Consider the following 14,635-nt stretch of genomic DNA (forward strand, 5'->3'; position numbering starts at 1 on the left):
TCGATTAAACTGGTACAACTAAACAGAACGCTAACATGTTCTCACTTAGTTACACCAACACGATATTCAAGCTTAAATATGTTTTCTACAAAACAAACAAGCTTATGCAGATATACAGTTACGTTATTACAAGCTTGCCTGAAAGGGTCCAAGTTTACAATAACACAACTACATCTAATTCCACAGCTATAGCCTATACTATTGGCTGGTCGGGTCATGCGGCACCTGCTGCTCGCTGGGCCTGACATTGTGCAAGGGTCTTGGGCACTCTGGCATTGTTCGAGCTGAAGAAGATGGCCCCGCCGATGCCTAGCTGGTCGAGACCGCAGGCTTCGCCGGTTGGCTTAAAAATGACAGCGCTTCTAGCTGACTTATTGATGGCATTCCCTGTACAGGTGCTGTCGCACCTCCACACAGGTTAATGTCGCCAATTATTTTCGCCGACAAGTCCAGCTGGGTCATCCGTAGCTCCTCAGCCTTGTCTGGATCTACCTCTTTCGGGTATCCAGCCTCCAGGCGCTTGAGGTCAATTAGGGGGTAGTGAGCACGTACCATGCTTAGCACATGTGCTCCTGTGTACTCACCCGCCTCCTTCACGAACTCCTGGAACCATCCCCATGCCTTTCGGCATCTCTCGATCAATCCCAGCTGTGGCATCCTTGGCACGTCCTCTGTTAGCGCTGGATCAATGAGGTTAAGGACTGGCAAAATGCCCGTTGCCACCTCCTAGCACCAGCTTTTCCAGGTGTCACGATCATTGGTGATCTCTAGGCACTGCGCCTACCAGCCGTCACGGTCTTTTATCACGGCCTCTAGATGTTTCTTCGCATTGATTTTTATAACTACAAACCATACATGCTGTTAAGATGCTATATTACGCCAAACTACGGTAGGCAACAAAAATGAGCAAATGGGTTTGAAAAACTTACTTTTCAGCTCCTTTGTCATCTTGGTCATGTGGTCCCGGAGCTTTGACTGGTTGTGCGCCAGTTTTCTGTTGTCCTCTTTCAGGCGATCACACTCCACGACCGCACGACTGTTCTCCTCTTGGAGACGGACCACTTCGGCTTCTAAACCTACACTAGAGCTGTTACTACCAACAATGCAACAACACTAGAAGTATTCGTTATGATAAAGTGGCTACTTACTTGTTCTTTCCTGCTCTTTATTACTGAGCTGGACGACCAGGTTCTGGTTCTAGGACTCTTGCTTCGCCTTCTCATGGTTGGTGGCTTCAAGTCAGTGGCGCAGGCGTTCCACCTCTGCCGTTAGCTCCTTGTTTCTTGCAGTGATCCCCTCGATCTGGTCGAAGCATTTCTTGTGGTACCTTGCGGTCTTCATTAAGTCCTGTGTGCATATGGCTAAGTAAGACAAGCTCGACTAGATAGCAAGATCAGGTGGTGAAGCAAAGCCTACCTGGACCTCTATCACCAGCCGTTTCGCCGCCCGTTCAACTTTCTTGGTCTCTTCGACCTCTGGGATTTCCTCATGAACAACCCATTGGTCGTTCCGCCAACGCGACACATACACATGTTGTCGCTTGTCGTGTGGCCAGCCTAGGACCTCCTCCACTTCGTCCTCTTTGGGCTCTTCTTCGGGTCTCGGTGCTGCTCTGGTGTTAGCAGCTTCTACGATCACTATGGCCTTCTCATGGGCTGCAGCATCGACAAACATGCTCTGTGCTCTCACCTCCGGCCGCTGCTCCTCGATCTATTCCATTACCCTTGATGCTGAGGTGTTGCCCTCAGCAGGTTTAGTGCTCAGAGCACTCGTGCTCGGCTCGGCTCTTCCCTTGACCCCTGCTTGGGGACTATTGTCTGACTGATTGTTTGCTGAGGCCCCGACGGATTTTCTGCTATGGGTTCCTCGATGGCCGGCTACTGGGCAGTCTGCTCTAAAATTACTGGTGGAGCCATGCCGCTTCTGGCTAGCTGGTTCGGACTTTCGGTGGACACCGAGCTAGTACATCCGAGATAAGTTCAGAAGGCAATCATATTCAATGCAAATTGCTAGCTTACATCAAGGTCACAAATACTTACATGTTGGAAGCGCAGAATGATGTGGCGAAGGCGCGTCTCTTCGGCCGTGCCTGCTCCACATGCTGTGCGGGTGACTCCTGGTCTCCCTCTACATCCAGCACTGTCGATGGGCCTTGGTGCTCGACCCCTCCGCCGCTTGTCCTTCGCGCTGCAGTTGCTCCATCGACTCCAGTTGCTTTCTCCTCTTTCGAGGGACAAGTCGAAAGGTGTTTGCATCCTCTCCCTCCTCTGCATCATCGTCCGACAGAGTAAAAATCGCCTGACGACGCTTGCTGGCCACCGGTCGCTTACCAGTAGCTTTGGCTGCTACCTCCTCTCCAGCTCCGAGCACCGCCCAGTCGACGTCCTCGATCCTGACACTGGTCTGGGTGGCTAGGATAGCTCCTTGTGGCCAATCTACTCTAGGGGTGGCGACACAAACACTGTCGCTCTATCCCGACCATTAATCTGGGAAACAAATGATAGTGAACACAGTGAGTTTCTACCACAGTACAAGACTATGGGTACAAGGCAAGATGAGTTACCTTTGGGGGAGGTCGGACGAGCTTGAAAGCGTGCTCGATATCGCTCAATCTGACATAATTTGGATCAGCTAAGTTAAATAGCTCTCCAATTCTGGCTCTGACTTCGTTTTTGTCAAGCGCCCCCTGACTCGTCCTCGTCAGGTCCACGCTACCTTGATACTCGTAGCCAGGATGTACCCTCTTCTGGCAGGACTGGATCCGCCAGCTGATGAAGCTCCCGACCACGCTCGGGCTGTCCAGTTTTTTCCACAGAATCATCCCAAATATTTCTGGAATCTATTCCAGGTGCTCGGGCTTCTCTGACTAGCTTGTCCTCTTCTCCGGAATGTACCCCACATCGCACAGCGTGATCGTGTTCAGCTCTTCGTGGATGTAGAACCATTTCTTGTACCAGTCGTCAAGCGACGTGTTCCATGGGCAGTGCAGGTACTGGGCTTTCATGCCATCATGGAGGTTGAGGTACACACCTCCAGCAATCTTCGATCCACTGCTTCCTTTCTTCCGCAGACAGAAAAGATGGCGGAAAAAATCGAAATGGGGCTGGAAGCCGCCATATGCTTCGCAAAGATGAATGAAAGTGGCGACAAGGAGAATCGAGTTGGGATGCAGATTGCAAATCCCAATCTCATAGTAAAGATAGAGCCCCTGAAGAAAAGGATGAACAGGAACCCCAAATCCCTGCTTAAAGAAGTCTTCGAACGCCACGATCTCACCTGGTTGTGGATCGGGGTACCCTTCGCCCTCCGTCGCACGCCATCCTACGAGCTCCTTGTTGTGGAGTACCCCCATGGTGACGAGGTCTTCAATGGTCTGCTCGTTGCTTCTTGATTTCCACCACTCCTTCGCCATGACTCCTGCTTTCTTCTGCGCGTCACTTTTTGCCATGAATCTGGCCTTGCAGATGAACGAGGAACTGGCGGAGGATTGATTGGTGGTGATTTCGGAGGTATTAGGGTTGGCAAGAGGAAGAAGATGGCTGCGGCTGTGAATGGCAATGAGGTTCAGTAAAAAGTAACTTACCTATCTTATACTGTATTTAACCCAAGAGTTATGCCGTTTCGTCTGCCCGAGATTCTTGGGAGACGTGCGCACGTGCTGTAGATGGTTGTTTTCACAGCCTCAAGATCTATGCCAATATATGCATCTCTTTGTTGCCAGTGTGGGAGGGCCCACACTGACGCACCTACTTACAGGAGCCACGCAGCTATTTGCTTGAAAAGACATAAAGGCAGTATGACGTGCTATACCCGTCTACTTCTTTGACCAGACGTGTCAGATTGGACTTGACAGAGCAAGTAAATAAATAAATGCAAAAATAATAGTATAAGTGGCATATGGTTTTTCGCCACACTTCTCGTGCTCGGGGACTGTCCAGACCACAATTGTGCTCGGGGACTATCCAGACCACAATCGTGCTCGGGGACTGTCCAAACCACCATCGTGCTCGGAGACTGTCCAGACCACAATCGTGCTCGGGGACTGTTCCGACCACTCTCATGCTCGGGGACTGCCCCGACCACTCTCCTGACATTTCTCGAAGACCGCTCTCCTCGGCTACATGTGATTTGTACTCACATACAGTTGAGAGGCATTTATTTAGACCTTGCTACAAGGCTGGTACCTCGCCTTCCAGCAAGCTCGGGGACTACATCGATACGATGCACCTACCGGTGCATCTCGTATTGCTTGTACGACAATTGGATTCTCAACTTCAGTGGGAATTCTTTTTAGACCCTAGCACCACGTGCCTACGTCACCTACTACTAGGCTCGGGGACTAAGTGGGCACACTTCACCTTGCAGTGAATGTGTTTATTTTATCGACCCCTACGCTCTGACTGTTGGCCATAACTACTATTGTACAAGGGTCACTTATATTTTTTTTTAGAAATACAAGTGGGCACACTTCATCAGGAAAGAAATCTTTTTCTTTTTTCTTTAGAGCACCATGCATTCTTCGGACAACCGGAATCTTCGGCTATAATCATGGTCTACTGCTTTCTGGTCTGACCAGAATACTGGCACATTTGCTTGGTCAATGTTTCAACTAGTTGGAGATGACATGAAGACGGATTGCATTAGCCGAAGGAGATCGAACGGCGTGTCGCAACATAATACATGGTGCTCGGGGACTAGCTATGGGGGTATTAACCCCTATACCCTTACGGCTAGGCTTGGGCCGGCCCGGACCAGGGGGTCTGGCCCACTAGAAGACAACGCGTGGCCCGGCCAATCTGTTTGGAGTCCCACGCAAGGAATCAAGGCAGATTTGGAGATCAAGCAAGATCCTGGTCGGTTAGAATAGGAATCCTTATCCGGCCACCTATAGCAATTGTAACTGATTATGATTAGTTTCCAGATCTGTAACCCTGCCCCCCGGACTATATAAGGCGGGCAGGGGACCCCTCTAAAAAACACATCTCATTGACATACAGCAATACAATCAGACGCAGGATGTAGGTATTACGCCCTCACGGCGGCCGAACCTGGATAAAACCTCGTGTCTGTCTTGCGTCATCATCTTGTTCGCAGCTTGCGCACATGTCTGTCGATAATCTACTACCTTGGGCATACCCCTAGGTAGACTGCCGACCATATTTCGTCGACAGGATGAGAGTGGCACGAGAAGCAGGGAAGCGCGGGTAGCGGCTCGGGCGGTCCCCGCCTGTAAATGTAGCAGGCGCTGGCGCGGGCGTCCATCTAGACGTCCAGATGCTAATACTTTTTTACATATTATATATATACACCCTAGCAGTGAACCGTAATTTTAGTATCCCAATAGTCATCTTGTAACATTCTCACCCATAGCATCTTCAAGAGTTCCCAAAACAATCTCTCAATCCATGACTTTTGGCAAGAGTGAAAATGCATCTCCAACAACTCCCAATTGCACCTCCCAATCTTTTGGCAATTGGAAAAATCAACCCCGTCGTAAAAATAAATACGCGCGCGTATCCGTCGCGCCAATCTAAGGTTGAAGGATGTGGAAAAGAATAAGTAGGACAGGGTTACTGATACAAATGTACAGGAGAGAAAGAAAGTATAGAACTGGTTGGGGTGATTTAGAAACAGTTCGGGATTCCAGATGTAAAATTCCCTTCTGTCTTTTAAGGAGTGATTTTTTGGAAATTGTCGGAGAAATCTTTCTTTGGTGCTCCCAATAGCTTTTGACCACTTAGAAAACTCAATGGTTTTGGGAAGAATTTTTTAGTACTCTTGGAGATGCTCTTACATATAGGAAAATGTGCTCATGTAGTTGACATTATACTCCCTTTGTTCTAAGTGATAAGTTGCTTTAACTTTTTTGATGCATCGAATTTGCTATGTATCTAGACATAACATTATATGTACCAAAAAAAAGTCAAAGCGACTTATAATTTGAAACGGAGGAAGTACAAAGTAAAAGCCTAATGCCCTTATCATTTGAGACTAACGTATCCATTAATTATGTACTTATAGAAGTATCTAAGTTGCATGCTTGACTTGCTTCTTTTTTTTGAAGACATCACCGGAGGGGTGAGAGCCCCACCTGAATGGATTTTCCATTGATTCCGGCGAGCCGGTGGATGGAGGGTGCCAAGGCACCTACAGGGTCGAGGACCCGTAGTCATATTTAGATTACAAATGAGGAGGTAGGAGAGCTTAGTTCATTACAAACATTGCGCACCACTTGTCAACTATCCATCGATCTTCGACTTTTAGGCGGCAGCTCCAGAGGCGACATGCTTCTTTGGCAGTAGCAAGCAGCCGCCGAAGGCAAGGCTGTTGCTGACGGAAGACGACATCGTGCCTATGGTTCCAAACTTGCCAGCAACAGAGAAGAATCATTGTAGAAAAGAGCTTTGATGGCACCTCAGCCGGCCTGGGCAATTCCCAGAGCCTATTGACAGGAGGGATAGGCAGGTCTCTCCATCCAAGGTGGTTCCAGAAAGATCTAGCGACCGTGCACTGGAAGATGAGATGGTCACATGTCTCAGCGGATTGACCGCAGAGTTCGCAAATGTCGTCATCCAGGACATGCTTGTTGTGGAGGTTTGCTCGGCACTGAATTCTTTCATGGAGCAGCAACCAACCGAAGAACCGAACCCGGGGGGGAGCACGGCTTTTCCAGACGAAGTTGTCGATCATACCGACTTGTCCGGAGTGTGTCGAGACACGGTATATGCTGCCGGTGTCCAGCCTGTTCGCCGTGCAAGTAAACTTGCTGGAGCGTTCGTCTGGCTGCTGTTGTAGGTTGATGGAAGCGATGATAGCCTCGACCTCAGCCTTCTCGCTGCATGCCTGGGGAGAGAGTCGCGGCACCAGGATGGTCGCAAGGCCGCGAATGCATACTTCCCTGACTGAAACATTTGGCTGAGTGCAGTGACTGAGTATGCAGGGAAATTTGAGTGCCAGCGTGGTGCCCTCTGTCCATGAATCCCACCAGAACGTCGTAGATGCACCATCTCCAATGACGACCTTGGTTATACATCTGTATGCTGGCAGTAGAGATTTCAGGCCATCCCAGTGGTTACCGTCATTGGCCCCCTCCAATGTTGATAGGTCTGTGTGTTGCCGTGCCCAGGCTGCCCATGCTGACTCTTCTGGATGGTGTAGGCGGTGCAGCAGTTTAAGGAGGAGGCAAGCGTTCTGTGTAGCCAGATCGCGCACCCCCACTTGACTTGCTTCTTGAAGCTTTAGATTGATTGCTTAAGCCTTTCTAAGTATAAAATTTATTTTCTCTACCATTTATATGATTTCGATTCTCTAATAAATGTGGTGGTTTAATTAGAGTCCGCCTTTTAAAAAAACACTAGAAGAAAAATATTTTTAGAGTGGGACAGATGAGATTTCAAGTGGTGGGCGACGCCCCTGCCTCTGGTTAAATGTCGTTGTCAATCTAGATTTCCAAAGGTGGTTATAATAATCGTCTCTAAAATAGATTTAATAAAATAAACAAAAGAACACAAACCCGTCGGTGATCCCATTGCTAAGCCCGCTCCAAAGCCCATCCCCGACATCGAGCATGCTGTTGTGCGCCGTCTTCATTACTAGATCCACCCCAATCGACCTAGATCCGACCGCCACCAGGTGGACATGCTGTCGAGCCCGTCATAGACCCGTTATATGGCCACCGAGCCTGTCTTGGACCTGCCATGGCTGCTGAGCCCGCCATGGATGCCAAGCTGGCCAAGATCTACAAGAGGGAGAGAGGGTGAGAGAGATCGAGATTTTAGATGGATCAGGGGCTTACCTCGGTGGTGTGGACGTCTTCGGCCCATTGCCGTGTCCAGCAAGATCTGCGAGAGAGACTACTCCATTGATCACACTGAGAAGGTTAATTTGTACCAGCAAATTGAAGAATACAAGCAAGAACTCTGAAGAAAGAATTGTTGATGTGTGATTAAGTACTCGAAGTTGGGGTCTCACAAAGATGAGCTACGACCGTTCAATGACATATTGATCTAAAGCAAAACATAAACACTAACGTGGACGATGGTTAGTGAATATAAGGTCTTTGGGGCGTGCATACCCCCATAGACACACCCCTAGGGGCTCAAAGACAATACACGACCCGCTAGACCAAAGATGATGAACATGACGATGCGTGTGGTTGCCTCATCCAACCATGCATCGCCGCATGGTGTCCGTTTGTTGGAACTTGGAACTCAACAGCAATCGTAGGCATGCCGAATAAAAGATTTTGATGTCTTTATCATCAAAGGCTTAATCAGTGTGAACTGTGAACCAAGCAAAGCCTTACATTGACCTTAGAGAATGGTAAGTCAATAAAATATAAACTATCTCATCGTATGAATCGATCATAACAAGTAATCAGGCATGGTAACCATCGCTACGCCTCCCCTTAAGTATCAGTAGTAGTGAACAATTGCTGTGACACAATTATGGCACCATAACACTAGCATTAGTCATACCAATTAATCCATCTCCGTGTCGTACATGGCCATGTTGACGGTCGACAACAGGGAGGCTACAGCAACATTGTCATCGTCGGCTTCCTGGCCATGGTAATCTCCGGCGCCTGCAAGATGCGCAAGGGGCAGCAGGAGGCCGCCAGCGGTTGCCGTGCACCGCCAAGGAGCAACGGCGTCGGCGAGGATAGGCCGCCGCCAACGGCAACAGAGGCAGCGGCAGTGGGCATGGAGGAGGTGGAGATGGGCCGGGCAGCTGTGCAGGCTAGGCCGCTGCTCTGCAGGTATCTGAAGGCCGATGGGTGGCAGTACGCCACGTGCGGGGTGTGCCTGGCAGAGCTTGCCGACGGTGACGCCCTCAGGGTGCTGCCGCCGTGCATGCACTACTTCCACGCAGCGTGCGTCGGCGACTGGATCCGCGTCCACGCCACCTGCCCCTTCTGCCGTGGTCCTGTCGCCGCCGCGCCCCTGGCGTGATCGACACAGCTTACTGGTAATAACTAGCTTAAATTAACTCCAAGAGGAGAACTAAATCATTTTGTAAAGATAAATATGGCTATTCTTTGACAAAAAGGTGTCTCCAACATGCTCTCCAAATGCATTTCTATTTTTCTTTTTGTTTTTTGAGAAAGTGCTTAGCACGTGTTTCGTTAAGGAGAAATTAAGAGTTTACTAAGCGACTAACACAATATGGCGAGGTGCCACGGCGTTAGACGAAGGCTGGTTTACACAGAGCGATTATACAGGAACAATTTTGCTAAGCACCTTGCGCCGTGAACACCGACGTAGCTCCGACGCCCGCCCCCAACCAGGCGTTGGCTTCCTCGACAATCCGTTGAAATAGCGAAGACGCTGACAGTGACTTGGCTTAGAAAGTCCGACAGTTTTGCTCCTTCCACAGCTCCCAAAGAGACCAAAAGAACAATGGAGTCGAAACCTCGTTGGAAGTGACGCGGCACCTGCAGACGAGCCTGATGCCACCAATCACTAAGCACGGCATCTGAATTTATTCAGAGAGTTAAATGCACCAGAGGTCCATTAACTTGTTAGGAAGTTTCGGTTAGGTCCATCAACTTTTCAAAGTGGTTTTTTGGGTCATAAACTTTGTATGTCGTATCACTTAAGTCCATATTCCGTCACGCGGGCTTCTCATGCTGATGTGGCCTGCTGACATATCCTTCCGAAGCGGCTCTTGGCCATGCATTTTGTCAAACAGCTGTCCGCGCTCGTCTACGCACCCGGCGCCTTCTTCCGGTACCGCGTCACGCACCCGGCGCGCAGCGTGCCCTGGCTCTGGCTGGCCGCGCTCGTCTACAAGTTGTGGCTCGCCCTCGCGTGGCTCGTCGCGCAGCTCCCGAAGCTGTCCCCGACCAACCGCGAGACGCACCTCGACAGACTGGCATCAAGGTACGACGACGACAGGGACGGCGAGGATGGCGAGCCGTCGTCGCGGCTGGGCAGCGTGGACGTGCTCGTGACAGCGGCGGGCGCGGGTAGCCTCCGCTGGCGACGGCGAACACGGTCCTGTCGGTGCTCGCGGCGGACTACCCGGCGCGGAGGCTGACCTGCTACGTCTCCGACGACGGCGCGGACATGATGCTGTTCGAGGCCGGTCATCGACAGCCACAGCTGACGCGGCGATGGCCATCTCCACGTCGGCACTGTTGACGACGGGCTCATCGTCCGCGCGCGTGCATCCTAAACCCCGTGACCACGCCGCCGACACCGGAACCGTACATCCAGCCAATGTCTTAGCCCCACCTAGTCCGCTCCTCGTACGCGCAGCTGACGACGTGGATCGCCTCCCTGAGGAGAGAAGAAGCATCTGAGGCCGTGGACGAGTCGCCGCTGCCGACGCCGCGCACTTGGCTCGCGAACGCTGACGCGATGAACTCCGGTGAATGGCCGAAGTGCCGCTCCAACGCGTCGCGGTAGGAACGCAACCTCCGCCTTCTTCCCGCAATGCCAGCGGTTAGGACTCCGAGCAGGTGAGCACTGAGAAGGAATGAGAATTGCTAGCTTCCATCGACGTGCCTGCTTCGGTCAGCTCGTCGGTGTCCTCCGAGTCAAGCAGAGGCACGGTGGACATGGTCCTCCTCAACGCTCGCTTCTTCACCTTCCCGAACCGCCACGACCTGCTCCGGTGCACCGGCGCGTCCTCATCGTCGTCTTCAGAGAACGCGGGATCGAACCTGTACAGCACCTTCCTGTTGAAGCAGCAGCCGGAGCCGACGTACACCGGGCCCTGGATGCCGTCCAGGCACTTCATGTCGATCTGAACCCCAGCGTGCGTCACAAAATCGGGTCTTGGTGTTACGCGACTCGGAAAGCAGCCGCGTGAGCAGCCACTTCTGCGATCTCGATCTCGATGACGAGGACGCGGACGATGAGCCCGTCGTCAACAGTGCCGATGTGGAGATGGACATCGCTGCGTGAGCTGTGGCTGTCGATGACGTGCAACCGAGAAAGAAGGCGAACGCTCCGGCACCGGCGAAGCCGGCGACATTGTCCGCGCGCTCGAGGCTGGGTGTCATACTCCTCGACCAGGGCTTGTTCACCGTGTACAAGCGCCTCTTCGTCCTGTGCGTCGCGCTGAACATGGTGGGCCTCGTGCTCGCCTCGACGGGACACTTTCCTTACGCCAGGGCGCATGCCGCCGTCTTCGCCATGGGCAACATACTGGCGCTGACGCTGTGCCGCTCCGAGGCGGTGCTCCGGGTCGTGTTCTGGCTCGCCGTCGCGCTCTTCGGCCGGCCGTGGGTGCCAGTCGTCGTCAAGACCGGAGTGACCGCGATCCTGCAGTCTCTAGGCGTCGTGCACAGTGGCTGCGGCGTGTCGTCGCTGGCGTGGCTGGTGTACGCGCTGGTGCAGGCGCTCCAGCGCCGCGACGTGACGCCACGAGAGGTCGTCGGGGTCACGGACGTTGGACTTGCTCTCGCCGTACCACATAGTCAACAGCTCGAGGCATAGAAGAGCACGCCACCGACGTGCATGCATCATGCATGCGTGTGTGCGGCGTCCACCTGGATCCAGAAGGACATGTCAGCAGGTCACGTCAGCAAGAGAAGCTCGCGTGGCGGGATATAGACCTAAGTGATACGGCATACAAAGTTTATGGACCCAAAAAGCCACTTTTAAAATTGATGGACCTAACCGAAACCTTCTCACAGGTTAATGGACCTCTGGTGCATTTAACTCTAATTTAGACGTCTCCAATTGCTCTCCATGCAAAAGATGTCTCCAACATTTTGTAAAGATAAATGTGGCTATTATTTGACAAAATTATTCCATATTGACCGTCCGATGCAGAAGCATGGTATGGTATTGTTCATCAGTCCAAATGAAATTGATTCCACGTCTAGTTTTCTTCTTGCTTCTGTTATTTGCAGCTGGGCAGGAGAAGAGAGAGAAACCCCCAACGCAGCCTCCACGTCGTCTCATGATGGCGACTCGGGGGCGACTCGCCTCCACCCGCCGCCCGTTGGGCCTTCTTCCCGGCCGCCGCCGTCGCCCTCCGGCTCGCGGTGGCGGCGGCCAGCGGCGGCGTTCAAAAAGGCTTCCGTCCGCAGCATCTCCAACCCCTTCTTCCTCTCCTTCCCACCTTCCTCTTCATACCGAGCTCTAGAATTCCGGCGAGAGAGATGGCCGGCGACGAGCCAGATCTACGCTCTCTGGGCATAGATCAGGTGCCTTGCACCCCAGATTTGACGTTCTCACTCATGGCCACTCACTGAGATGGACGGAGGCGTGCGGGAGAGGGCGGCGAGACGACGACATGGGCGTGCAGGGCGGCTGAAGCGGGCTTGGGGCTGGCGGGTGACAGTGTGCCTGTTGGCATAATCATTGGTTGGCTGAGTCACTTTTCAGGAGCTGTTGCGTATTTATGAGTTGTAGGAGGGTTATAAGGGCATGTTTGATATAGCTCAACACTGAAAAAGTGAATTTGGATCTAGCTTCACTAGTGGATCTGAGATTTACCGTGGATCTGACAGAGAACTGTTTTGCTACAAAGCAACTCCGGATCCACACAAGGGTATTTTCGTTGGAACGACCAGATTTGCCGTGGCTCTCTATCTCACTGCCACCGGCCCCCACGTGTCAGGAGAAAAAAAAAACACCGGCTTCTGCTTCTTCTTCGAGCACGCGTACATGACTCGGGGCCAGCCGCCGGCGGGGGGGGCCGCGACCGGTGCAAGGCCACGGCAGGCTCGTGGCCGGCGCTAGGGAAGACACGCGGCCTGAGCTGGGGAAGACATGAACGGCTGCGCGGACAGCGGCACCGGTACGTGCGCACTGCCTCTGGTGGATGCGCGCGCTGCTCCTCGTGCTCCCGCTCGTCTCGCCTCCGGTGGAGCAGGGCCGGCCGGGGCTAGATGGGGCGTCGTGTCAGGATCGGGGCGGGGCTGGCCGGGGCTGCGGCGTGGACGACCGGTGGAGGAAGGGATCTGCCAAGGCAGCGGAGCGAATCGGGGCAGACCCGGCCAGGCGCCGTGGTGGGGCGGCGGTGCGCGTCAGGGAGGCGCCGGCAGAGGCAGCAGCGGCCGATGGGGCTGGTGGGGCTGGCGCGGAGGAGCATGGGTTGGCGGGCCCGGCGACGAGGCGCATGGGGTGGCCGCGGGGAAGCCGCGGTGGAGAGAGTGACGCGCCCTCACGACGGAAGAAGAAGAAGAGCGCAGACAGAAAAGAATAGAAACCAATTGGTATGTTTGTGTTATCAGTGGCAGCGATAGGTAATTTCCTGTAACTCTATTAATTTAGGTTTAGTGGAGCACCCCTCAAGAAAATTTACCAAATTGGTGAATCTGGCCCTCATATTCACCTTTTCGATGAATCAAGATTTGGTGAAGCTAAACTGTTTAGCAAATTTTTTGTGAAGTACAACTGTTTTGGTGCATCTGGAGCTGCGGGAGCTATCGCAAATAGGCCGTAAGTCTTGATCTTAATAAGGTAGTTTATATATGGAAACTATTACAGAGCTGGTTTTTTCCTTTTTGCCAAGAAAAAATAACGTTAATGCTACCATTAAAACGCCTGCGGCCGGATGCCTTGCTCCACTCACTGTTGCATGCGCCGCTCCGCTAGCCTAAAAAAGCAAAATCAACTCCCGCACGTCTAGCAATTCGGCTTCGCTCCCGCACGCGGGACTCCGCTCCCCTCCACATGTGGCGCTCGACTGCCAGCCCTACCAGATGCGATGCGCGGCTGCCATCTCCTGGTTTCAGCGCGCGGTTGCCTGCGAGTTGCGGTGGTGTGGTTGCCGATCCTGCTAGGCGCGCAGACGCCTGCGAGTCGCGGCGCTCGGCTACCGACCCTTCCAGGCGCGGCGCGAGGCCATTGCCTCCCTGCCCTGTCGCGCAGCCATCGCCGAGCCACTTGCTAGAAGCACCGCGGGGCCGCTGCCTCCCGCGAACTCCACATGCCGACAAGCCTCCATTCTCCCAAGCAGCAAGAAGATATTTTCACTAAAACAACATGTTGCAAGCATCTATTTCAAATGTTTCAAATGTATGTTGCAAGTGTTTCAGGATGTAGCAAAAATAGATCGGGATCACATGTTGCAATGGTTGTACATGTATGTTGCAAGCTCCTGTTCTTAATGTTTCATCTGTTTTTTTCTAACATATGTTGCAAAGTGTGTTTATCTGGATGTTGCATATGTTTTCACACATATGATGCAATTTTTTTATCTAGATATTGCGTATGTTTACAATAGTTTCAAGTGTTTTTCAGGTGTTTTTGCAAGTGTTTCAGACGCATGTCTCATTTGTTTTCAGATGTATGTTACAATTGTTGCATCTAGATGTTTCAAATCTAATCGAGTGTTGCATCTCCCTCCTCGCCTTTTCTGCTGTCTCACCTTGGTGTCAGGCACGGGAAGGCAGAGGCGGTCCCCACTGGCACGGTTAGGCCTCACATGCTTGCTGGCGGGCGCAACAGGCGAGAAGTGAGCGAGCAGGCGTGGGACAGGGAGCTGCGGCGCGGGGCATCCAGACAGGGGGCTAGCGTCCGGACCCTAACCACGCTAAAAAAAAAGAATTTGAGAGTTGTTTTAAGGAGCCTTTTAGATGCAGTTGAACTCTGAATGCTTAACGTCACATCTGCCTTTCAAATGCAGTCACTACTTATTAGCCGCGTCCCCATCATCTGCACAACGTGGATTA

The 14,635-nt window shown here is 52.3% G+C and overlaps 2 protein-coding genes across 2 annotated transcripts; both read left to right on the plus strand.

Moving 5' to 3' along the window:
* Positions 1 to 8,567: 8,567 nt before the first annotated feature.
* Positions 8,568 to 8,951, plus strand: LOC136489605 (E3 ubiquitin-protein ligase Os04g0590900-like). Its single transcript, XM_066486185.1, has one exon. The coding sequence runs from the start codon at positions 8,568 to 8,570 to the stop codon at positions 8,949 to 8,951; it is 384 nt and encodes a 127-aa protein (XP_066342282.1).
* Positions 8,952 to 10,561: 1,610 nt separating this feature from the next.
* LOC136489606 (adenylate-forming reductase 06235-like) lies at positions 10,562 to 11,444 on the plus strand. The gene is made up of 2 exons (XM_066486186.1): positions 10,562 to 10,734; positions 10,940 to 11,444. The coding sequence occupies exons 1-2, from the start codon at positions 10,562 to 10,564 to the stop codon at positions 11,442 to 11,444; spliced, it is 678 nt and encodes a 225-aa protein (XP_066342283.1).
* The last annotated feature ends 3,191 nt before the right edge of the window (positions 11,445 to 14,635 follow it).

The sequence above is a fragment of the Miscanthus floridulus genome, chromosome 10 (assembly GCF_019320115.1).
Source record: "Miscanthus floridulus cultivar M001 chromosome 10, ASM1932011v1, whole genome shotgun sequence".
Taxonomy (NCBI): Eukaryota; Viridiplantae; Streptophyta; class Magnoliopsida; order Poales; family Poaceae; genus Miscanthus; species Miscanthus floridulus.